At 40.4% G+C, this 25951-nt stretch overlaps 1 protein-coding gene across 1 annotated transcript; it reads left to right on the top strand.

Annotated features, from left to right (window-relative positions):
- Positions 1-11188: 11188 nt before the first annotated feature.
- Positions 11189-25365, top strand: ctps1a (CTP synthase 1a). Its single transcript, XM_065471333.1, has 18 exons — positions 11189-11355; positions 13934-14116; positions 14195-14365; positions 14457-14557; positions 19979-20095; positions 20378-20461; positions 21342-21422; positions 21506-21657; positions 21757-21889; positions 22209-22297; positions 22401-22495; positions 22608-22670; positions 23619-23662; positions 23748-23844; positions 23924-23979; positions 24220-24316; positions 24418-24562; positions 24640-25365. Exons 2-18 carry the CDS (start codon positions 13948-13950, stop codon positions 24722-24724), a joined length of 1779 nt encoding a protein of 592 aa, XP_065327405.1. The 5' UTR covers positions 11189-11355; positions 13934-13947; the 3' UTR covers positions 24725-25365.
- The last annotated feature ends 586 nt before the right edge of the window (positions 25366-25951 follow it).

Raw genomic sequence — 25951 nt, 5'->3', positions numbered from 1 at the left:
GATAACAACAAGAGTGCTCACTTTTCCCTTCCCTGGGTCTTAGTTGATGGCAGCAGGAGAGGTTTTGATTTATGATTCCTAGGATTGGTACTCTAGGAACAACCCCAGCTGTTTCATTGACACAGCTGAGGCCAGGAGAGAGATGAGTAATGTAATTAACAAGTGAATGAACGGAGGAAGATGGAGAAAGATCAGTCTGCATGAGAGGGGGGTATCGTTGCCCACTGATGTTCCCACACGACAGAGCTATATCTCAGTGTGTACTAGTGTCCCACTCTGATGTCATCCTCTCAGCATAATTAAATGAGATAAATGTGAAAGAGAAGCAATAAGCCTTAAAGGGCAACAACCGCATCAGTGTGGTGCTGCTCTGTGGCTGGGCTTGTATTTTTGTGGTACAAATATATTCTGTTACATCTCTGCTAGAGCAGCTCCACAGATTATGCGCATATTAAAGACAGGGATGGAGGAAGAAGAACATCTATATCTCCTTTTACCATGACTCTGGTCACCGTTTCATTTACAGTACTTAAATAAATTAAAGCTGACACAAACATCAAGGTGCTAGCTATGAGACGGACACTGCAAGCCCACGTGTAGCTACACCACAAAATATCGTAAATAAATCTAGTGGAATGACTGAATTTTATTCTCATAGTCAGTATAGAATTATTGTGACTTTTAAGCTCAACATTTCTAGGTTTAACTTTCACACTAGTTTAGATATAACAGTGGATTGTCTTCCAATTTGAAATAACCAGAATGAAAAAACTCTGAGAACTTTAACAGCTGATAAATGTAATCATAACTGTTTCTTTACATAGCAATGAAACCGTGATTATATATATATATATATATATATATATATATATATATATATATATATATATATATATATATATATATATATATATAACAAAAAAAACACCCAGCTCGCCCCTGCGGGCGGTTTATCCTTCAAGCTCGGGTCCTCTACCAGAGGCCTGGGAGCCTGAGGGTCCTGTGCAGTATCTTAGCTGTTCCCAGGACTGTGCTCTTCTGGACAGAGATCTCCGATGTTGTTCCCGGGATCTGCTGGAGCCACTCGCCTAGCTTGGGAGTCACCGCACCTAGTGCTCCGATTACCACTGGGATCACTGTTACCTTCACCCTCCACATCCTCTCGAGCTCTTCTCTGAGCCCTTGGTATTTCTCCAGCTTCTTGTGTTCCTTCTTTCTGATGTTGCTGTCATTCGGAACCGCTACATCGATCACTACGGCCGTCTTCTTCTGTTTGTCCACCACTATGTCCGGTTGGTTAGCCACCACCATTTTGTCTGTCTGTATCTGGAAGTCCCACAGGATCTTAGCTCGGTCATTCTCCACCACCCTTGAGGGCGTCTCCCATTTTGACCTCGGAACTTCCAGGCCATATTCGGCACAGATGTTTCTGTATACTATGCCGGCCACTTGGTTATGGCGTTCCATGTATGCCCTGCCTGCTAGCATCTTGCACCCTGCTGTTATGTGCTGGATTATCTCAGGGGCATCTTTACACAGCCTGCACCTGGGGTCTTGCCTGGTGTGATAGACCCCAGCCTCTATGGATCTTGTACTCAGAGCTTGTTCTTGTGCTGCCATGATTAGTGCCTCCGTGCTGTCTTTCAGTCCAGCTTTGTCCAGCCACTGGTAGGATTTCTGGATATCAGCCACCTCCTCTATCTGCCAGTGGTACATATCGTACAGGGGCCTGTCCTTCCATGATGGTTCCTCGTCTTCCTCCTCTTTCTTGGGTTTCTGCTGCCTGAGGTATTCACTGAGCACTTGGTCAATTGGGGCCATCTTCCCAATGTATTCGTGGATGTTCGTTGTCTCATCCTGGACTGTGGTGCTGACCAATGTTCCCTCTAATTTTTCACGTGTCTGAGCAAACGCACAAACTCCCTGAGCGGACACTTGGACCACTGTGAGCGACATCAGACGTGTGCACTGTGGTCACGCCGGCATCTAATCCATCCAAGTTACATGGTTTATTGAAATAATCAAATTACGGCATTTACATTTATGTTAGACTACTTTTAATTAGCTGCTTTAGCCCACTTACAATGAAAATGTAAAAAAAAATCTAGTCATGACCTGTGTAGTATGTTAACACTATTGGAAGTAAAAATAACTTGAACTCCAATTTTTAAAACACAACTTTTTTTTTTTTTTTAATAAAGCTCTGACTTGTATTATGAGTATGAATCTGTGGTCTGGGAGAGAGTCCTGTAACTCTCTGTCTGCAAAATATAGTATATAATGACCAATGTTGGGCAATTAATTACATAGTTACTTCTTCAAAAAGTAACTCAGTTTGGCAAACAACAAAGTTTATTGCAGCTACTTTTTTTTAAATGCAGCCAAGTCATTTTTAAATAAGCAATTCAAACTTTTCACAGAACAATCAGCTGTTCAAATTTGATGCCACACAAATTATTTGTGCCACTCCAAAAAATAATTTCTGTCCACTATAAGATAAAGGAGAACAACAGCCTGATACCTGCAGGCCTGACAACAGGAGATATATCACTCCTGTAACACCTGTAACATTCAGCAGTCGCCTCATTGTTCTGACACACACAACAAAACTATTGACTACACTACACACTGACTACACAAGATTTGCGCTAAACGTCGCAAATCTCTCACATCTCAAAGCACCACCGTCACTCCTAAAACTTCCCCCCGTTTCTTAACAACTAGATGCCACGTTGCCATATCATTTTTTGATTGGTCACATGGTACTTTTTTGGACGAATAGGAAAGGGAGAGGGGGGTGGAGTTTGTTTTTGCTCACAGGCTTTCGAGCCTTTTTTCTTATAAAATGCGGTTTTTACCGTTTCTTCCCGCAGTAAATACAAACAACGATAATATTCAGGAAGAAAACCAAACATATATTTTTTTTTTTATCATAACTCTGGTTTTACGTGGCCTATCAACACAATTTAAAAACTGGTATAAAGTCCACACTTTTTGTTCCATTGGTCCTGCTCACATCTCCAATGGTTGTACACGTTGTCATTAACGTGGCTTCACTCCACATCAGCCATGCCGCTTGCTAGCTAAAACACCGGTGTCGGCACATAAGGACGCTGTCATAGCCTGTCAATGACGTTGATTAGCTGCATATATACGAATGTGAATCGTATTATTGGCTGGACTATGGGATAAGGTGGCATCGTTCTAATCCCATACGGGAGCAGCCAGTCACTTACTGACTAACACTGCAAAACAGAATTGTTAAAGTATTCATTTTAATTTCAATTCAGGTTAGATTTTTTTTTGTGCGCAACGCAGATTTTCTGTGCGCAGAGACCGTGCCAGCAGTGCGCAATTGCGCACGTGCGCAGCTTAGAGGGAACATTGGTGCTGACACTCACCAGTCCCTGGCCTCCTTCCTTCCGCTTAGCGTACAGCCTCAGGGTGCTGGACTTGGGGTGAAACCCTCCATGCATGGTAAGGAGCTTTCTTGTCTTTATGTCAGTGGCTTCTATCTCCTCCTTTGGCCAACTTATTATACCAGCTGGGTATGATCACGGGCAGGGCGTAGGTGTTGATGGCCCGAATCTTGTTCTTACCATTCAGCTGACTCCTCAGGACTTGCCTGACCCTCAGCAGGTACTTGGTGGTTGCAGCTTTCCTAGCGGCCTCTTCATGGTTCCCATTCGCCTGCGGGATCCCCAGGTACTTGTAACTGTCCTTTATGTCTGCAATGTTGCCTTCTAGTAGTTCGATCCCCTCAGTTCTGACTACCTTCCCTCTCTTTGTTATCATCCGACTACACTTCTCCAGTCCGAATGACATACAGATGTCATTGCTGTATATCCTGGTAGTGTGGATCAGTGAATCGATGTCTCGTTCACTCTTGGCATACAGCTTGATGTCATCCATGTACAGGAGGTGGCTGACAACTGCTCCGTTCCGTAGTCGGTATCCGTAGCCAGTCTTGTTAATGATCTCACTGAGGGGGTTCAGGCCTATGCAGAACAGCAGAGGGGATAGAGCATGTCCTTGGTAGATCCCGCACTTGATGGTGACTTGTGCTATGGGCTTGAAGTTGGCCTCTAGTGTTGTACGCCACATCCCCATTGAGTTCCTGATGAAGGCTCTTAGGGTCCTGTTAATCTTGTACAATTCTAGGCATTCCAGTATCCAGCTGTGGGGCATTGAGTCATAGGTCTTCTTGTAATCAATCCAGGCAGAGCACAGGTTGGTCAGCCTGGTCTTGCAGTCTCGGCTGACTGTTCTGTCTACCAGTAGCTGGTGTTTTGCGCCTCTGGTATTCTTGCCAATCCCTTTCTGTGCCCCACTCATGTATTGACCCATGTGCCTGTTCATCTTAGCCGATATGATGCCTGACAGGAGCTTCCATGTAGTACTGAGGCAGGTTATTGGTCGGTAGTTGGATGGGACCGGTCCCTTCTTGGGGTCCTTGGGGATCAGGACCGTCCGGCCTTCGGTTAGCCATTCCGGGTGTCTCTCGTCAACTAGCAGCTGGTTCATTTGTGCTGCCAGACGCTCATGGAGTGCAGTCAGCTTCTTAAGCCAGTAGGCGTGAACCATGTCGGGCCCTGGTGCTGTCCAACTCTTCATACTAGAGACCCTTGCTTGGATGTCTGCCACCGCGATGATTACTGGACCCTGTTCAGGGAGGTTGCTATGGTCTGCCCTCAGATCTGCTGGCCACTGAGCATTGCGTTTTGGGTTGCGTCCTTCTCCCATATGCTCTTCCAATATTGCTCCGTCTCCAGCCTTGGTGGTGCCGTTCTCGTATTGTTCCCTTGCCACTGAGAGTACACCTTGTGGTACAGCTGGTTTATTCTCCTGCCTTCTATCTCTCTGTTGTACCTCCTCAAGCAGCTGGCCAAGGCTGTGAGTCTTTGCTTGGCAGTTTCCAAGGCCTCAGGTATGGACAGCTTGCTGTATTTGTTATGCACCTTCTTTGTCGCGCCTTTCTGCAACTCTGATAGTTGGCTAACCTCCCTCCATGCTACTTTGATCTTGCCCTTATAACAAAATGTGTACAAAAATGTGAGGGCTGTACTAATTTTTGTGACATACTGTACCAGATTGATTGTGCATATATAAATTAGAAATCAGTTATGTGCAAACCCTAATAATAAGAGAGAAAATTGTAGGACCAACAAGGAAAATTATTGATAGTATGTTAAAATCTACACAATAAGTATTAAAAAATTTGCAGACAAAATGTTTTACATCAAACTCTTTGTTAAATTGACTTAAAGTAACTGGGTAATTGCTAAATATCAATTAACTGGTATGAAATTATAAGCTGTAAATGCAACCAAGACAGAACAACCACAGAAAACTGCTTAACCACTGCAAATAGCAGAATAGAAAAGGTTGGTCTTTATAGATAATTCAGAGACACTCCACAATATAACACAGTACAACACACAAAACATGTGATCAGTATTTTATATTGGCTGCAAATATCTGATTAAATGTTATTGATTTTGTTATGAAAAAATGTTATGTTCTTTGTGCCTCAGTGGACAATGCCTGGGAAACAAGTCAGCAATCAATATACAGTTTAAAATTCAGTGTATTCTAATTGACAACATGTCTTTGCAAACAATTCAAAACAGTACAATGGAACACTGATCTCTGCAGTATACACAAACTGGCTTGGAAACAGCCTCCACAGCAAGTCTCCACTGCACATAAAGCAGTAAATTATTTTGATAATTAATGTTTACTCAATGTGATGGTGACAAATTGCATTAAATAAATAAATACTGCAAATTTACTAATAGTCTTGTTAGCCTTAATAACTCACTTTTTAAGTATACACTCACTTCATGGGCACACGTTGCTAGTGCTCCGTTGGTCCCTATTTTACCTTGAGAACTCCCTTAAGTCCTCATGGCATAGATTCGGCAAGGTGCTGGAAAGATTCCTCAGAGACACAGGTCCATATTGATATCATAGCATCGCACAATTGCTGTAGTTATGTTGGCATATGAGGTGACTCTACTGTTCCACCACAAACTCAAAGTTGTTCTGATGGATTGAGAACTGGTGATTGCAGAGGCCATTTTGAATGCAATGAAGTTATTTTTGTTGTGTTCCAGAAGCCAGTTTAAGATGACTGGAACTTGTGACAAGGTACATTATCACCCTGGAAGCACCCATCAGAAGATGTGTAAGCTGTAATAACAAAGGGATGGACACGGTCAGCAACAATACTCAGGTAGGTTGTGGTATTTAAAAGATGCGCAAAGCCTCGATTATACTAAAGCCTTGATTATACTCCACTGCAGACATAGAAAGCTGGACTTACCTGATGACCAAATAATCATTCCTGTTAGACTGCCATCTGGAGTGCATGCTCAGTTGGTACACTGCAATGTAAATTCTTGGTGGACAAGTCTGGTCTGTGCAGTCAAAAAAAAAAAAAAATGGCCAGATACATGGACGTCCGCACAGATCGTCACACTCACTGTCTGATGGCAAAATTTAAGCCACTCGGACATGGGCACATCCAAGCAGAGTTATGGATGCTGAAAGTATAGTTGAGGCTTAAGAGGTTCAAAATGTCCCAAGAAAATATTTCCCACGCCATTACACCATCACTACCAGCTTGAACCATTGATACAAGGCGGGATCAGTCCATGTTTTCATGTTACCAAATTCTAACCCAACCATCCGAATGTTGCAGCAGAAATTTAAAGTTATCAGGACTGGCAACATTTTACAATTTCCTGTTATCTAATTTGATGAGGATGTGTGAATTATGGCCAATGTTTCCTGTTTTAGCTGACTGTTGTGTAGCCCATATGGTTTAATGTTCAATGTGTTTTGCATTATGAAATACTTTTCTACATACTTTGTAACAAGTAGTTATTGGAGTTATTGTTGTCATTCTATCAGCTTGAAGTAGTTTGACCATACTCCTCTGACTGCTGACATCAACAATGCATTTTTTTCCCAATTAACTGCTGTTTACTGAATATTTTCACTTTTTTGAACCACTCTCTGTAAGCCCTAAACATGGTTGCGCAGGAAAAACCCAATACATCAGCAGTTTCTCAAATATTCAGTCCAGTCCATCTGACATCAAAAAACAAGTCACTTAAATAAGAATTTTCCATTATTCTAAGGCTTGGATTGAATTTCAGCAGCTCATCTTGACCATGTCTATATTTCTAAATGCTTGGAGTTGCTGCAATGTGACTGGCTGATCAGATATTTCCATTAACACGCAAATGATCTGGTGTACCCAATAAAGTGACCTGTAATTGGATATATTTGATGTAATAATCTATTACACGCAAGTGTTTTTTATATGTTATATCAGATTTTTTTCCCCATTGTTGAACTAGTCTTAGAATGGTTTTTAATTAGCATTTTAACTAATGATTCTTCTTTTCTGAATCAAAACTGGTTGGAAGGCTCTTTAGATGCTCATGAGTTTCTTAAGCAAAGCAGGAAGCGGAGCAGCAGGAAGATATGAAGTAGGAGAGATATTCTTGTGTGCCGAAAAGCAGTAAGTTAATAAAACATGACAGATTTTGAAAGGATAATGATTACGGCTGACCTTATTTGAGATACCCGGTAATATTGCTATATGGAAGAAATGAAAGTGGACATGGAAAAATTCAGCAGTGCAACAAAAATAAAGGTGTGTCAACCTTCTACGAAACAAAGTAGTATAGATCTTTATATTTTTTTTCACCACAGACCCTAGTTTTACAGCAGATTCAGTATGACTTAATACTTTTAGTGAAGAAATTTTGTCTAATATTCCCACACTCAAATTTGTCAGCAGAAGAAATATCCCTCTCAGGTATAAGTACACAGTTGTAGGAATCACAACTTTAAAATTAAAGGTCATACATAGCCACGTAGTTTTGACTAGACATCTGTTTAGGTCACACATGAAGGTTAAGCAAAGAAAACACAGGGTAATTAGTGATCTTCAGTGTGATATACATTTTCACTTTACACAGAGCAAGGTTGCTTGCCCCTTCTTCTACTCTTTATGTTGTGTAATTACTGCTTGTATAACATAAAAATATATATTTCTTTCTTGGTGCAAAATTGCTCCAAGAACGGATGGAAGTCACAAAAATAGCAAACTAAACCTTGATATCCACCATCATAGAATAAATGTGACTATATACATGGAGCACTAAAGAGAGTACAGAGTTGCAGTTTGTGTTGAGGCTAGCCTAGAGAAATGTGAACAGCTAGTCTGACTATGTTGGACTACAAAATACAACTGAAAGCACATTTTAAATGCGATGCTTTTAGCTATGTTTTAACCCTCTCGAGGCAGGCGTTGCCGATTTGCAACAGTTAAAAACTAACAACCTGATTACCCCACATACATATTTTATGAGTTTTTTTTTACTCAGAAGTACCACTGCAGGACTTGGTTGTGCATTAGCAACAAAAACTTAATTTGAGCCTGAGAGGGTTAAAACCCTCTGAACATTTGAAATGCAGAATTGCTAAATAAGCTAGCTGGTTGGTTGAAGACATGTTAATAAAATAAATAAGAGATTAGTGAGATATAAAATCAATAATTACAAGAAATAATAAATTACAACAATAAAAATAATAAATTTGAAATGTTTTCACTTTGGGCAAATCAGAGTAGCTGTTAGACATTAAGAATGTGAAACAAGAAGACACAGGTCAGCTCTCTTTCAGTAGAAACATGACCTCCTGGTCTTGGAGAAAAAAATCTAAATGGTTTTAAAATCTATGTATCTGTTCTGCCCTAATTATGTTACTGGTTGTATTTATTTTATTTCAGTCACATTTAAAAGGTTAGCTTAGGTTAGCTTACCTGAGAGCAATAGCATGACAATGAAGCTAATTCTGGTTAAGCTAACCTGGGCTAACTTGGGCAATATTTTGACTGAAGTTCAGTGATACATGTGGGGCGAACTAAATATTACAGCACTGTGCAAAAATCTTTAGCTATCTCTCATTTTGAGGTCTGGAGTCTCGAGGAGGCCAGTCCATGACTGATAGTCTCCCATTGTGTGTTATGCTAGCTAGGTGTGGTTTTACTATATTTCCAGTGAGTTTTGAATCATTTTCATGCTGACAACTTAAGTTGTTGCCCATCACATTCTTTCCAGATGGTATTGCGTTGTGAATCAAACTCTGATGGTACTTCTCTGTGCTCATAATTCCATCAGTTTTGGAAAGACAGAACTGACTGAAATACAACTCCAAACCATGCTAAGACATGCCAAGTTTTCAGCTAATAGCTCTTTGACAGTAACCTTGTTGGTACAAAAATATTATTTTCTGCCTGTAAAAGAGTATAATCTTTGGTATTTTTGTGATTTGAAATAAAAATTAAAAGGCATATTGAGAAAATATTAAAAGCTCAAAAAAGAGGGAAAAAATTTAAATATTTAATCTTTAAAAAATTACAAGATTAAAGATTAAAAGACCTTTAGAAAGCCCAGAGAACTATTACTATTGTCAAACATGAAGATATGAGAGGTGGTTTTAGACTTTTGGACAGTATTGTATATTTAATATAATATTTGTGATGAAAACATTGGTCATTTCTTTTCCCGCATAATGAAAAGGTTCCTTAAAGACGTACAACAGAACACCATGCAGCTGCATCAACACATTAGCAGACCACAAGGTGAAGCTAGCAGCAGACACGTAAGCCCTGTTATATGTTTCCATAAAGCACTACCCCCCAAAAAATACAGTCATATCAGACTGACCTGCCTCCCTGCCTGCTGCTTCTGTTACATCTCTAATAGGAGGAAATGGCTTGTGGTGAGGAGAGGATCCAGCCCTTCTGTGGGAGTTTAATTCAATCACAGTGCTGGTCAAAAATGAATTAAAACTCTCATTAAGCCCCCCTCCTGTGTTCCAGAGACTAAGCTGGCTGCTAAGGCTCACAAGTATGATTTGGGTGTTACACAGAAGCATCAGTCAGCTCTGGAGCTATCTGTCTGTGAGTCAGCCATCAGTCACTAAGTCCATCATTTTTGTTATTTTAATTTGCAGCACTCACCCACACAGTGCACCCAATGAACCTAGTTGTGGATGATCCAAACAAGCTGTGGACATCTTGTTGTTCAACCTGAGTGAGTCATAGTGTGGCAAAATTGAGACTTCATATCTCACTGAGCACAATGAAGATTATACACCACGATTCACACCACAAGATCGTTGACCTTTCCGCAGCACACTGTAACTAACCACTTTGCACTCTGGTCATTTATTGTATAAAGTCTCGTTCTGTGTCAGTGGGAGAAAGGGGAGCTGGTGTGCTGTAACCTCAACTCTGCCTCGAGCCATTTATGTGTTTCTGCTCCAGGACCAATTGAGCTTTGCTTTGTTGCTTCTGTGAAACATCCATTATCACTGGATTCACACTGATACACTGTTACATCTATTGTCAGGACACCATAGCTTATTCTATTATTGAACAATGATTGTGCTGTACTTATTCTGGTGTAGTGTGCACTTAAAAGAATTAATGCGGTGTGAACAAATTTGTTTTCACATAAATTGTGCAAGACATTGAGATTCTCAGCTACTTAAAATATGCACAATGCAAGGGGGCTCCAAGCAAGATGATATAAGGCAGATAGATGCCTGGTGTGTGTGAGGGGGGTGGGGGGTGCCATCTTTTCCCTCTCCGCCCATTAACCATGAAACATGAGCTCCCCCTGCTGATCCAAAAATACAAATGGTGTTGCCTTCAAGGGCCAATGATTTAAAACAACAACAAAAAAGAACAAAAAGGTCATTGTAAATCTGAGGAATTGGACTTAATAAACATAAATACATTTTTTAAACGCACAAAAAAACGACAAAAAAGTGGTTCTATAGACAATGTGATTAAAAATTATTTTGACTGGCCTCTCAGAAATAAAGTCTCCATTTTATTAATTAATTTGCATCAGGTAGGTTTTTTGTTTATTTTTCTTTTTTATTTAAGTATCGGCATTTTTCTATGATAATAGGTGTTTGTCTTTTGTCAGCTAGTCAGATTCCTCTGTGCTAAACTGCATACAGGGATGCATACAGGCTTTTATTTGGTCAACCTCGTGGAAACCAAACATTCCCCCGAAGGCCGCAGTAGTTTCCGAGGCGTACCTGAAGGTAACATATCGTTGTCGTAAGTGTGTTGAATGACGTAGAACAGCTCTCAGTCGTGCTTCATACACGTGTGGGGCTAGTTTGTGGATAGATGGGATTTTAGGGAATCACAGTACCAAAAAGCGTCAATATTTGGATCGAAATTTCGAAAGGTCCTGCTAACTGTTTGCGTCGCTGACGATCCTTTTACAGAGGAGTCTTTGGTTGCGGAATATTTCGGTGAGTTGAAATCTGATAGAGATACAGAGGTTGTGGTTGGCTAGGTAGAAAATTTTGTCAAGTTAAACGAATACGTCTCGCTTCCGCTAAGAATAAAACAAAATAAAATTCTACTCGGAATATCTTCTTAATATTATTGTAGAAATGATTGGTTATATTACGGCTCACATTCTCGTAACAAGAAACATAGGGCTTAGTTTAGACTTGGATGGCAACGTTTAGAAATTTGAGAATATAAATTGTTATGTGCGCGTTTTTAAATACCCAACTTCCCTTTTATTTTGAAAGCCTTGTTGGGTATCGTAACAATTTGGCAGGCTTGATAGAAATGGAACATTAGCCACCCTTTGTAGTTAAAGAAACTAACGAAATTGGTACCTTGTTTAGCAAATCTTAAGCATCTCCTTTGTCTATTTTAGATACTAATGACCGCCTTGGCCTGCTGTAGCTGAAAATAACTCCCGTAACGATGTTGACCATTAGCTAAAAGCTAGTTGTACCGGCTGGTTTTGTTCAATTTGCAACTGTGGCGCGCTGTCTGCTCGTGCTTCCTGAGAGCCATGCTTCATGTATAAAAAAAACGAACTTTTTCAGGGTCGTAATACGACACAGTATGTTTTTAGACATACTTTGAAACACATTTAGTTGTCGACCTTCGAGCCTATGTAACGTTACTTTTATTTTTATTTAAGTTCTATTTACCTGAAAACAACAAAATTAGTGTGGGGGTCCATTTCTTTGTACAAGGAAGAGGACATACGTGGTCTGGTCTGTTAACTTTACTGAGTTTTTCTTTGCTGAATACTGATTTGTTCATATTTAGCTTTCCTGTTAAACATCTGTACATCATACGTATATTGCAATGTAACCCAGCTCAATAGGCAGCATGATGATGTACTTAATCATCATAACGGGGCCGCAAAACTTTCTAACTCGAGGTTCACCAAATTCCAAAGCTTTTAACTACTTCATTCTGTAGCAAGTTGGCCTTTCCTTCATTCCAGTATTATTTTAATACACAATCAAGTTGAGTCTGCTATGAAAATGAAGAAAATGTTAAAAAAGTTCCTATTTTTAGTAATGTATCTTGTTTTGACCAGCCACATGTTCCACATGGTTAAAGTTTACCTAAAAAGACAAAACCTTTTTTTTCCCACTGAATTATTAGAACACAAACACACAACTGGTCTTTTACATCAAAAACATGGTATCATTAGATTATTCACTGTCATATATCCCACTGTATTAAGACTCAAGTTGAGGAAGAAAACAAAAAGGATTTTGCCGTTAACTTGCAATATGGAAGTGACCTCAGTTATTTCCATCCATTTTGCGCTGCATGTGGTATGTAATGTAACAAGTGCTCCAGCGACTCCCAGTGGAGTCATTTGTTTACAATGGGGTTACAATTATAATACACCAGCTACTAGCATCCCAGACTTTGCTGCCTGGTTGCACTTTATGTGTGATTGATGATTTTGCTATACCAATAATTTTTCAATACAACATTGTTATATAGCATAAAAATTTGTACTGGTGTCATCGCAGACAATATGATACAACACAGCCCTAGGATGAAGGTAGCAATTTGCTTCACTTTATTTGATATGCTAAAGTTATTCTACAAAGAAGCCACAGAGACACGCACGCACACAAGTGAAGGCACTCAGTGATTTTTTTTTTTGTTTTTGGTCATAGCTGAACAAAGTAGAGTTTGGCTTGGTCACATGATAACTGTTTAAGGGAAACAAGATTGTAGTCACTCATGCTCAAAAGTAATGGCTAACCGCAACTAGAGGTTGAAGCCAATATATGCTAATACGCTACATTGTTATAATCATATCTTATCTTTGTTTTTGTCCGGCAATTCTGGTATTTCAACTTATCGCATGATATGATAATAGCCTATCTAGGAACCTTTACTTTGATAAGGTCTTAAGAGGAACAATGGTCAGTGAATGCATCAATAAGACCAAAGTGCCTGGAGAAAATTGAACAGCAACAACAACTGTTATCACAAACAAAGGATTATTAATGCACATTTAACCCTAGAACACTATCGCTGGGTGATTTTCACCCGAGCAAATACATTTACATGATTTCTCTCTCCTGCAGCTGTTAGTGTGTCGAGGAGATTGTGCCTTCACCAGGGAAGTCTCAAATGTCCCAGGAATGGGTGTATCAAAGACCAGCTTTCCAGCGTCATTTTTTTTTTTTTTTTAGGAATTTTTTGTTCTTGAATTCCAGATTTTTCTGTAATTTTGGAGCATTATTTTAGCATCCCCCATGACACTTTTTTTCATTTTGTTAGACATGGCACAGTTGAAAGTAAAAGCTGACCACTCTGATTTGTCATGTGTTTGATATATTTTGATGACAAGTACTTTTAGTTGGCCATATTATATCGGGTAAAAATCACCTGGCGTTAGTGATTGTGTTACTATTTATAGCGATAGTGTTCTAGGGTTAATGTGGGCCAATAAGTTACTGCGGGTAAGCTTCTGAAAATGACTATTTTAAATGTCTGACTAGTTATTAGTGGTTTACTGTTGCTTTCTAATCACTCATTTACCTCCAGGTACCAGAGCAACAATGATGAAGTACATCCTAGTAACTGGAGGAGTCATCTCAGGTATTGGCAAAGGCATCATTGCAAGCAGTGTGGGCACGATCCTCAAGTCATGTGGCCTGCATGTGACTGCAATTAAGATTGACCCTTACATCAACATAGATGCAGGCACTTTTTCGCCCTATGAGCACGGTACGTCAGCGGAGATATTCAGTATAAATGAACATGTGCAGACTTGTCATCTAATTGTTTACCCCTCACTCTGTCCAGGTGAAGTATTTGTGCTGGATGATGGGGGTGAGGTTGATTTGGATCTGGGGAATTATGAACGCTTCCTCGACATCCGGCTGACAAGAGACAACAACCTAACTACGGGCAAGATCTACCAGTCAGTCATCAACAAGGAGAGGAGGGGAGACTACTTGGGCAAGACTGTGCAGGGTATGCAATGGTCAGGTCATTTAGAGAAGGATGGTAATGTCAAAGATGAGTCATTAACCGAACACGCATTTTATGCTTTGCTCTTTTCCAGTGGTGCCACACATCACAGATGCAATCCAGGAATGGGTTATGAAACAGGCACAAGTGCCAGTTGATGATGACGATATAGAACCTCAAGTGTGTGTAATTGAGGTAGGCTGGCTGCTTGAATGAAGTATGATTACATGGAAAAAAGCATTTTTTTTTCTATGCTGATTTGATTTCTTAATCCTAAAAACAGGTTTCTTTTCAATAACATGTATTATTACATTTGCATAATTACACATTAGAATGGCGTGGTGGGTAATGCTAGCTAGCCAGGTAGGATAACCCGTGAAATGCAGTGGCTTGCAAAAGTATTCGGCCCCCTTGAACTTTCCCACATTTTGTCACATTACAGCCACAAACATGAATCAATTTTATTGGAATTCCACGTGAAAGACCAATACAAAGTGGTGTACACTTGAGAAGTGGAAGGAAAATCATACATGATTCCAAACATTTTTTACAAATAAATAACTGCAAAGTGGGGTGTGCGTAATTATTCAGCCCCCTTTGGTCTGAGTGCAGTCAGTTGCCCATAGACATTGCCTGATGAGTGCTAATGACTAAATAGAGTGCACCTGTGTGTAATCTAATGTCAGTACAAATACAGCTGCTCTGTGACGGCCTCAGAGGTTGTCTAAGGCTGTGTCCCAATTCAGGGTCTGCACGCTTGAAGTACGCACACTACGCGTACTACGGACGGTGCGTACTAGAAGTACGGGAAGTGCGGAAGTGAGAGTCTTGTGAAATGGGACGGTCTAGCCTTCGTCGCGCTGTTCAGGTTGCCTAGCAACCATGATACTAACCGCGAGAAACGTGTCATACAGCTTTGTGTGACAGAAATGAAGGAGAAAAAATGTTTTGTTGGTCCTACATTTTTGTCATGACATCACTTTGATTAGTTGAGTATCTGAGGCTGAGACCACGGGACTGTAAAACATGATAGTTGGGCTTCATTTCTGTACTGAACAGTCATTTCAATATTAGTTAGTAAATAACAATCAGCTAATGTTGTTCATGAGACTAAAATCATCTCACTGTGGTAATGTAAATATAATATGGCCAATATTATATGTATTGTCAGATTATTATGGTACATATATATATATATATATATATATATATATATATATATATATATATATATTACAGCAGTGAGCTTGATCTCTGGGTCAAAGATTAAAGTTGCAGTTATTTACATTTCCTATCACCTTAAATCTTCACTCAAAGACAAGTATCTTTGACAGTGTATATATAGGTGTATTATACATAAGAGACAAATATTGTTCGTCTGATATGTTGGCATTATTACATTTGGCTCAATGCTTACATATATGTGTAAAAACAAAATGTACGAGCTGTGATAACTGTTGCTGATAGAATGAAGAGTAGACTGATATATTAAATATTCCTTTATTGGGTGAGAAAATCAGACCATGTCATAACTGCTTTAAGTCATACAGAATAGATATCAGAGCCTTAAACAGGCTGACTTCTGCTAAATGGGTCAAACTGGGCAGAAAGTATACAAACACATAACATCCTTATAGAATATGATGTAACACTATAGATCAACTTACCTCAGAATATATAAAGCATATAAACAATTACAGCAATATGATGCAACAAACACAGCAGTACTACTAATCCAAAATACTCAAAGCTTAATCGAACTGAAACAAACATTTATTTTTAGCTCCATTCTGCTGCTGATACATACTTTAGGTTTCTGAATATTAAACTTGTTTCTGCCTTTCATAGTGTGTAACTTGAAGGCCCTGAGTACTTTCTCCCACACTGAAAACACTGGAATGATCAAATTATTTGAACATTACCTAATAAGACTGATTCAGGACAGACAATTAGTTATTTAAAAATTTCCTAGCAGTCCTTCACAAACAGGGAACCGTCTGTCTACTCTCTCCATCTGTCAGCTGCTGCTGGCTCTTCCTCCTCCTCTTCCTCACACACTGCTGAGTTTGTCCTGGTGGATCATCAGGGGTGCAAAGCCTCACAGATGATGTGCAGCAGTGGGTCCCTCAGTCTGTCCTCACTCTGGACACTTGCAGTTGTCACACATGGAAATCAAATGTGTGATAAGCTGCAGGATTCAAACACAAGTGTAACTTATAAATACATGTTCATACTTTTATTACACAATCAGAGAGAAAGAAAAAGAGAGAGAGTGCAGGACAGACAGACAGGTGACAGTCTCAGGTGTACACACTGCTACAAAACAGCACAAGAGAAGGAGGATTTAGTGTTTGTGTTATTACGAGTGCTAAACAAGAAGAGTTCCCAGATGGTACAGTGGACACATGTGTGACTCCTGTGATTAAAGCATCTTTCTTTCAGCTTAACGAGTGAACCGTCAGCTCGTTCAAACACACGTTAAAGTCCGTTTGGCTCGACACCACCGAACAGAGGCAGCAATATAACATAGCTAACATTAACAGTGCAGTGAATCCTGCTTGTGCCGTGATATTCAGGACTGCAAACCGAGCAGCATTCACTGACTTTCAGCTTGTTGTGTTTGTGGATATATGACTGACTTTAATTATCCATAAAATCATCACATTCTCTGTAAGATTAAGGTCGACTATTGAACGGCGTATATTTGAAAATAAAGACTTTAAAACCAAGTTAGTACAAACATCACTAATGTCACATAACTTTGCCGACATGTGGCCAACAGTAATGTTTTAATGTTCTTCATTATTCAACATTCGCACATAAATAAGTGACATAATATTCAGTACTTACTTTTGCCAGTTCACTCTTCAGCCGCTCCCTTCTGCCGTATTTTGCGGCAAAATTATCCACACCCACCGCTGCGCTATGAATTGTGGGATATATGGGACCACGAAGCGTGCACCGGACCACGCTTGATATTTGGGGAAATCGACGGCGCATTTGGAGTATGCATTTGAAGTACACTTTGAATTGGGACAGCCGTCGTCGCGTGGCGGTGACGTATTCGCACTTGAAATGCGTACTTCAAGCGTGCATACCCTGAATTGGGACACAGCCTAAGAGAATATTGGGAGCAACAACACCATGAAGTCCAAAGAACACACCAGACAGGTCAGGGATAAAGTTATTGAGAAATTTAAAGCAGGCTTAGGCTACAAAAAGATTTCCCAAGCCTTGAACATCCCACGGAGCACTGTTCAAGCGATCATTCAGAAATGGAAGGAGTATGGCACAACTGTAAACCTACCAAGACAAGGCCGTCCACCTAAACTCACAGGCCGAACAAGGAGAGCGCTGATCAGAAATGCAGCCAAGAGGCCCATGGTGACTCTGGACGAGCTGCAGAGATCTACAGCTCAGGTGGGGGAATCTGTCCATAGGACAACTATTAGTCGTGCACTGCACAAAGTTGGCCTTTATGGAAGAGTGGCAAGAAGAAAGCCATTGTTAAAAGAAAACCATAAAAAGTCCCATTTGCAGTTTGCCACAAGCCATGTGGGGGACACAGCAAACATGTGGAAGAAGGTGCTCTGGTCAGATGAGACCAAAATGGAACTTTTTGGCCAAAATGCAAAACGCTATGTGTGGCGGAAAACTAACACTGCACATCACTCTGAACACACCATCCCTACTGTCAAATATGGTGGTGGCAGCATCATGCTCTGGGGGTGCTTCTCTTCAGCAGGGACAGGGAAGCTGGTCAGAGTTGATGGGAAGATGGATGGAGCCAAATACAGGGCAATCTTGGAAGAAAACCTCTTGGAGCCTGCAAAAGACTTGAGACTGGGGCAGAGGTTCACCTTCCAGCAGGACAACGACCTTAAACATAAAGCCAGGGCAACAATGGAATGGTTTAAAACAAAACATATCCATGTGTTAGAGTGGCCCAGTCAAAGTCCAGATCTAAATCCAATCGAGAATCTGTGGCAAGATCTGAAAACTGCTGTTCACAAACACTGTCTATCTAATCTGACTGAGCTGGAGCTGTTTTGCAAAGAAGAATGGGCAAGGATTTCAGTCTGTAGATGTGCGAAGCTGGTAGAGACATACCCTAAAAGACTGGCAGCTGTAATTGCAGCAAAAGGTGGTTCTACAAAGTATTGACTCAAGGGGCTGAATAATTACGCACACCCCACTTTTCAGTTATTTATTTGTAAAAAATGTTTAGAATCATGTATGATTTTCCTTCCACTTCTCAAGTGTACACCACTTTGTATTGGTCTTTCACGTGGAATTCCAATAAAACTGATTCATGTTTGTGGCTGTAATGTGACAAAATGTGGGAAAGTTCAAGGGGGCCGAATACTTTTGCAAGCCACTGTATGCACAATCTGATATCCCCATGTTACAAGAAGTTACCTGATGCTATTAAAAACAATCACAATCAGACCAACATGAGTAACCTAAATTTGGCTAGCAGCAAACCTCACTATGACCTCACTACAACATGATTGGTCAGTTGCAATGTTGTTCCTGGACGAACATTATGGTCATAATGCAGGAACACCACCTAAATGAGGGTATCAGATAGACCCTGAAATACACTGGCTGTATTTCTGCAACATCATGTCTCCAGCACAGTTGCGTTCTTTCCTCGGTCTGGTTTTAAAAGGACTCCCAAGAATCTTTCAGAAGAAGCTCTGTCTTACTCTGCGTGTGGTCTTGTATTTTGAAAAATGACTGGATTTTTTTGTACTGTTGTGCCTGACTTCCTGCCCTTTTTATTTGCTCCGTGCAGCTTGAGGTGGCATCTGTTAAAAAGACAAAACAAGAAAACCTATTTTAAATTATGCTGAGTGGAAAGCCTCTTCTGGGACGCCGCCGTAGATCTGGTGGAGTCACAACCGTTGTTTTGAGTGTGTGCGCAATCATTTCTGGACCACTTCTGAGTAGAAAACCACCACAACAACATCCAGTGTATTTTAGGGTTAACATCTGGGAAGACCAATCAGACTTTATGGTGCTTGGTGTTTGTTTACATAACTGTTTGGCTATACAGAGGGATGGATTGTGGGAATACGACTTGCTCAGGTGGTTGGGGGGTTTTCCACAAAGTTTTTCAAATAGTTACACAATCTCCCTCCGTATATCTCTGAGCTTCTGTGCTGGAATGTAATTAAAATGGCAGTAAAAACTGACATGATAATACATTCGTGTCTTCAGCCCAGCTACGACAGCTCCAGTCAAATGTGCCAGGTTTCAAAAATCGAGAGGTGCACGACATATGCGTCAGGGGGCACACTGTGAGCATAAAAAAAAACACCCTTACTATTCAGTATTGAAAGCCAATTATAGTCCACACCATCGGTCTGCGGGAGGGAAAACTCATGAGTGTGGTAGGATAATCTGCTCTGTTATAGTGTCTCACTTGGTACATTTTCAGGAGTGTTGTATGCCATAAAGCGTAATATCAATAGGCTGTTAAGGGCTGAATAACTGTCATTGATCACCAGAGATTCCCTGTATTTTGATTAAATGTCATTAGGGTCTAGCTTTAATATTGTGTAACCCCCCCCCCCGCCTTGATGGTCACTGCCAGTGTTTGTGTGTTTGTAGCTGGGAGGGACTGTCGGCGACATAGAGAGCATGCCATTCATCGAGGCCTTCAGGCAGTTCCAGTTTAAAGTGAAGAGGGAGAATTTCTGTAACATTCATGTCAGTTTGATACCACAGGTAAGACAGCCATACTTTTATATCTCACCTTACATTTAACAAACATGTGAAACTGCTGCATACCTGAATGGGGCTTTAATGCAAATATGCACTCTTATTCAGCCCTGTTCAAAAAAGGTGAGTATTTAGTAAGAAAAATACTGAAAGTTGTGCCCAGATTTTTGTTCTGCTTTAATGAGGTGTTGCTTAGATACCTCTAGGAAATGAAACTAGCTTTTAGAGGGTGATTGTTGTAGACTGTCTCATTATGTACCGGTTTGTTGTTTGCATGGTTGTGTCCAGCCCAGCGCAACAGGAGAGCAAAAGACCAAACCGACACAGAACAGTGTGAGAGAGCTGAGAGGCCTAGGCTTGTCTCCTGATCTGGTGAGTGAGTTGCTATTACATAAACATGTTTGATGCCTCATTTGCATTTAAATTACATTTCTGAATTAAAATGGATTTTTGAGTGGCATATTTTACATGTTGAAAACCAGATGTTTTATGTGCAAAACATTCTTTGACTCTTAATTCAGAATTTCACTATAGGCAACCAGGGATTGGAGTGCCATGAAAGTATTTGCCCTCTTTCCTGATTATCTGGTTTTTTTGTTTTGTTTTTTGCATATTTGACACACTTCAGGTGCCTGAACTTTAAATGCTGCTTCAATCTGCTTCTTCAAATGAAAAATGGATTAACCATTTATTACCGCTGTATGGAAAAATTGTGCAAACTCTTTGTACAGTCACCATCAACCAACCACGGACCCTTAACTGTGATTAGTAATTAGAGTGCTAGCATGATGTATTTGCACTAAAACATGACCCCTTTAAAGGATAAAGCAAGACTATTAGATCACTGGTATAGTGGGGTGATGCGTTCATGCTGGTACTCTGCATTGATGATATGATGGTTTTAACTTCCTGGGAAGCTTTTCTGAAACAGAATGGACATGATCCTGCTGAAACATTAAATCAAGGAAAAATTAAAGCCTCCTCGCCTACAAGTCACAGTACAAAAAAAAGAGAAATTTAGTCAGAATGGAGATGGAGGCCTTTGCCAGCTTGCACATAATCAGGACTGTAAGATGAAGAAAGGTGCTCACACAGATTTCTATAAATTTAAAAAGAGAAGTCATGCAAGAGGACACATATTTTCTTACTTGAACCCAGCCTCATGTGTGCTACATGTGGCAAAGTTCAAATTTGGACAAACTTGGAATCGGATCTTTAAAGGTTTTTCTGTTTGTTTGTTTTTCACTGGCAGATCATGTGCCGCTGTACAACTGCTCTGGAGAACTCTGTCAAGGAAAAGATCTCAATGTTCTGCCACGTGGAGCCTCAGCAGGTAGGTGAAGCACCTGTCAGGCTCGATGAAGCCATAAAGCTCTCTCCATAAACATCTAAAATGGATGACCTGTCTTCTTCCAGGTCATCTGTGTGCACGATGTGTCATCTATCTACAGAGTGCCATTACTGCTGGAAGATCAGGGTGTGGTGAGCTACTTGAGCAGGAGACTGAATATGCCAATAGAGACCAGACCAAGGAAGATGCTGACTAAATGGAAGGAGATGTCTGACAGGTGAGTGAGCACCTTTGTGGGTTGAACCTTTCCCATGAGAAGTCATTGTCCTCCAGAGAAGACCGAGTAATAAATGGATGCCCATATTTTTCCTCACAGGTCAGACAGACTGCTAGAGCACTGCTCTATCGCACTGGTGGGGAAGTACACAAAGTTCTCAGACTCCTATGCTTCTGTTATAAAGGCTCTCGAACACTCTGCACTCGCCATCAGCCACAAGTTGGAGGTTAAGGTATGTACACAGAATCATAGTCTTTAGCTCAAATGATCTAGACATGGTTCAAAGTGAAGCCAGCTCCTCCTAGATTTAGTGCTTCCTCATTGTATTCCATGGCTATGACAGTCTTTGCAGTACCCTGAAGTTTAAAGGTATTACGGCTCTAGAGTAGGGGAAAGTGTTGATAGTTATGATTAGTGATTAAATAGTTGATTTTAGTTTGGGGTTTTTGTTTGGTTGTTTGTTTGTTTTTGGGAGGGGGGCTTTTGTTTTAAACAACTTGACTTGTGCCTTTAGACCAACCATGTAAGCTGTGTACATCTCTTCTTCTCAGTATATAGACTCGGCTAATTTGGAGCCAAGCACTCTGCAGGAGGACCCAGTGAAATACCACGAGGCGTGGCAAAAACTCTGCAGCTCTGAGTGAGTGCCCTGTAGGAGCACAATGTCCTGTCTCATTAGATAATCTAGCCTGAATATTAAAATGGAACTTTTATCAACATGACAATGTTTCCACTGTCCTCAGTGGCATCCTGGTTCCTGGAGGTTTTGGTGTGAGGGGAACTGAAGGAAAGATTCATGCCATCAACTGGGCCAGGAAACAGAAAAAACCCTTCCTCGGTACAAGAGTTTCTGTGGATCACATTACATGTTTTATTATCTTACTCCATATTTAATGTCAGTAAGTAGCAGCATCAGAAACACTACTTGACTGGTGTTCATATTTCTGCAGGTGTGTGTCTTGGAATGCAGCTGGCTGTATGCGAGTTTGCCAGGAACGTGCTCGGCTGGACAGGTAATGTTTTTGATATTATCTTTACAGTAAAGAAGAAGAAACAAAGCAGGAAAACATTGCATCGTACTAAATGTTATTTACATTACCTTTTAATGTGAATGCTGAGTGATGTAGGTAATTAATAAATGATTGAAATTTCATAAATGAAAAGTGTATATTGTTCCATGTATACAATTTTGGATGGATAGGTAATGAACATAGGATCTATATCTATGTTAAGTTTCATCATTGAGAATGTTTGTGGGTACGTATAGGTAGATCCAAAGAGGACCATTATAATCTGATTGTGTGTCCTTGTGTGTGGAGGAATAAAAAAGAAACACATTGCCTACTTCGTTTTTCAGTCAAAAGTCCCAATTTTCCTGCAATACCCTCGATCTCAATTGTTAAGGTTCGCCTGGAGTTGGGCAAAATTTTTTTTCTTATGTCATACTATTTTTGTGGGAAATTGCAGTGCCAGTTGTGCCTGGAAATGTATTTGGGGGGGGGGGGGACAAGTACTTGTTTCTTTAGCAGCTTAACTAGCAAAGGTTCAGATGTCTGTTCCCGCTGTGCATCAGTCTAGTTCTTGTACTTTTAGTTTTGTAAAGGCTCCTATAATCCTATAATACTTAAACCTAGCCTTCTGATCTTCAAAAACGTTACTTCTAACTTCAATAAATTAATAAACTCACGCCATAAACACTGGTTCCAGCCAATGTCCGCCTTCTTGTCAACTTTGCAGCAGCCGTAATGCTAACATTGAACCTTGAAAATACAGAAGATAGTCTGTCAAAACAACGTGTTCGTTACAGCATAGTTATTTGAGAGAGGTGTGGGAATGGGAGCTTTCTTCAAAGCATAGTCAGTTTTCAGCTTGAAATGCCTCTCCTACTCACAAAAGGTGGGCACCGGTGGCTGACTGTTGATTAAAATAACTAATGGCATATTGTTCTGTTTCATACTTAGATGCCAACTCGACTGAATTTGACCCGGAAACAAAGCATCCTGTGGTAAGTTTTATGCATTGCACAAACAACCTGACTCCTGCATGCACTGTAACTGTATATTAAAATCCTTTCATTTTAATCTTTGCAGGTGATTGATATGCCAGAACACAACCCCGGACAGATGGGTGGCACCATGAGGCTTGGGAAAAGACGGACCATTTTCAAAACCACCAACAGCACACTGCGTAAGAAAAGCTTTTAGTTCAACCTGGACCAGCCGGTGATGAACTGTTGCTCTGTGCTTACAGCTCTTCTGTATTCCAGGAAAGCTCTATGGAGATGCAGAGTATGTGGATGAAAGGCACAGACATCGATTTGAGGTAATGCTGAACTAATATTTCATCATCATTAAAAAAAGAAAAAAAGCTGCTGACAGCTTTTTAAGTTATTATGAAAATGTTCAGTGAAGAAACAGGAAATTGGATAGAGAGTAAGTGGGGGACAGACGTATAAGCAAAGGGCCGATCCGGGGTCGAACCCAAGGCGCCGCATTTAATCTTTTGGCATATGGTCACCTGCTCAACCTGTGATCCAAATGTATACCTTGTTTTTGTGAACAGGTCAACCCTGAGCTTAAGAGCCACTTTGATGAGAAGGGCTTCCGCTTCGTAGGTCAGGATGTGGAAGGAGAGAGGATGGAGGTCATTGAGCTTGATGGTACAGAAAAGCAAACAGAATTATTTTCAGTGTTAATATATCAACCTTTTCTGTGAAACCTTCAACAGACTCTTGTTTAAAATTGTTTTCTCCACTTCCAGATCACCCATATTTTGTTGGTGTGCAGTACCATCCCGAGTTCACTTCACGCCCCATCAAGCCATCACCCCCCTACCTTGGTTTGTTGCTTGCTGCTGCTGGGAAGCTGCAGAGCTACTTACAGAAAGGCTGCCGTCTATCTCCACGGTAAATAGAGTGTATGTCTCAGTTCACTCATGTTCTAAAGGTATGCATATAATTAAGACTGCTTCTGTGGCACACAGGGACACATACAGCGATCGGAGTGGCAGCAGCACACCAGACTCAGAGATATCAGAACTGAAACTTCCTTCACTCTCCAATGAATGACCCATCTGTGGAAGATATTTTAACACATTTTTTAATTAAGTGTCCTACCATCAGTTGTCTCAAGTGTTGGAAAACTGTACTGTTCACACAGATAGGGCTGGCATTTCCTAGAGTACAGAAGTGACTACAGGCAGCTGCAGATTAAGTTATGGGACTTTCAGCTCTAGAGTAAACTACGCTCATGAAACAAACACCACTGAAAACCAGTGTTTAAATAAAATTTAAACTGTTAATATTCATTTTTGCTCTTCCTATAAATGTTACATAACACACTGAGAACTGTAAATTGGAGTGGTTAACTTCAGTTGTCACTCATTTCTACAACAGCACTTTAGAAACAGGTTTAACATGGGAGTTATGGGTTTCCAGCTTATCCATCTTGTAAGTTTAATTCACTTTAATAGATCATATCTGAAGTTTAGCTTAACATCTTCACATTTATTGCAACAGGTAAGCAATAATTGTGACTAGTCTACCTATTTTGCTATTTGTGCAACTCCAAGTCTTGAGAGGTTTCCAGTTAGGTCATCTACTGCAGGCATACAACATGGTGTGTGATTAGTTTTCCACTCCAGCTTCCTCATTGACTTTCACAGGGTTTGTCACCTGTGGCATACTGTTGTAAAGAAACTGTTCCTTTTGTTTCTGATGCTGCTCTACCACCACAGTACTGTTGTGGCCTTAATGTAAATAAATGTGCTACAAACTGTTTGTAGCATAGTTCAATGTCTCCATTCTTTTGATCATGTTACAGACAGGTTTCCAGAGGTAGTCAAGTCAGTTTTATTACAATCTGCAATTGTCACACATACAGGGTTCATTTTCTTAGGTTCAACCCTTAACCTCCTAGGACCTGGCGTCCACATATGTGGAGGTCACATTTTGGCTTATTTAGACCAAAATACTAAATTTTGCGCTACAAGGGCCTGATATCCACTTACGAGGACACTGTACTGCTACTGTTCTATTGAGATTTTATATGAATAGCCTCATATGTGCCTCTCATTTTTCTTAGAAACAAAAATTAGGTAAAAAAAAAAAAAATCTGGCAATTCTTTGTTTTTACATTCATCAGGTCCCAATCAGTCCAAATATCAAAGAGAAATTAAAAATGCATGCCATGGAAGAGTTCAGGTCTTAGGAGGTTAAAGAGCCAGGTCAACTGATTCATGCATTTCACAGCTACAAGAAAGCTCCGATCCAAGTTGGTTTTCTTCAGTAGTGTTT

The sequence above is a fragment of the Pelmatolapia mariae genome, linkage group LG22 (assembly GCF_036321145.2).
Source record: "Pelmatolapia mariae isolate MD_Pm_ZW linkage group LG22, Pm_UMD_F_2, whole genome shotgun sequence".
Classification (NCBI taxonomy): domain Eukaryota; kingdom Metazoa; phylum Chordata; class Actinopteri; order Cichliformes; family Cichlidae; genus Pelmatolapia; species Pelmatolapia mariae.
Note: the sequence above shows the minus strand (reverse complement) of the source record. Positions and strands in the feature narration are given on the sequence as shown.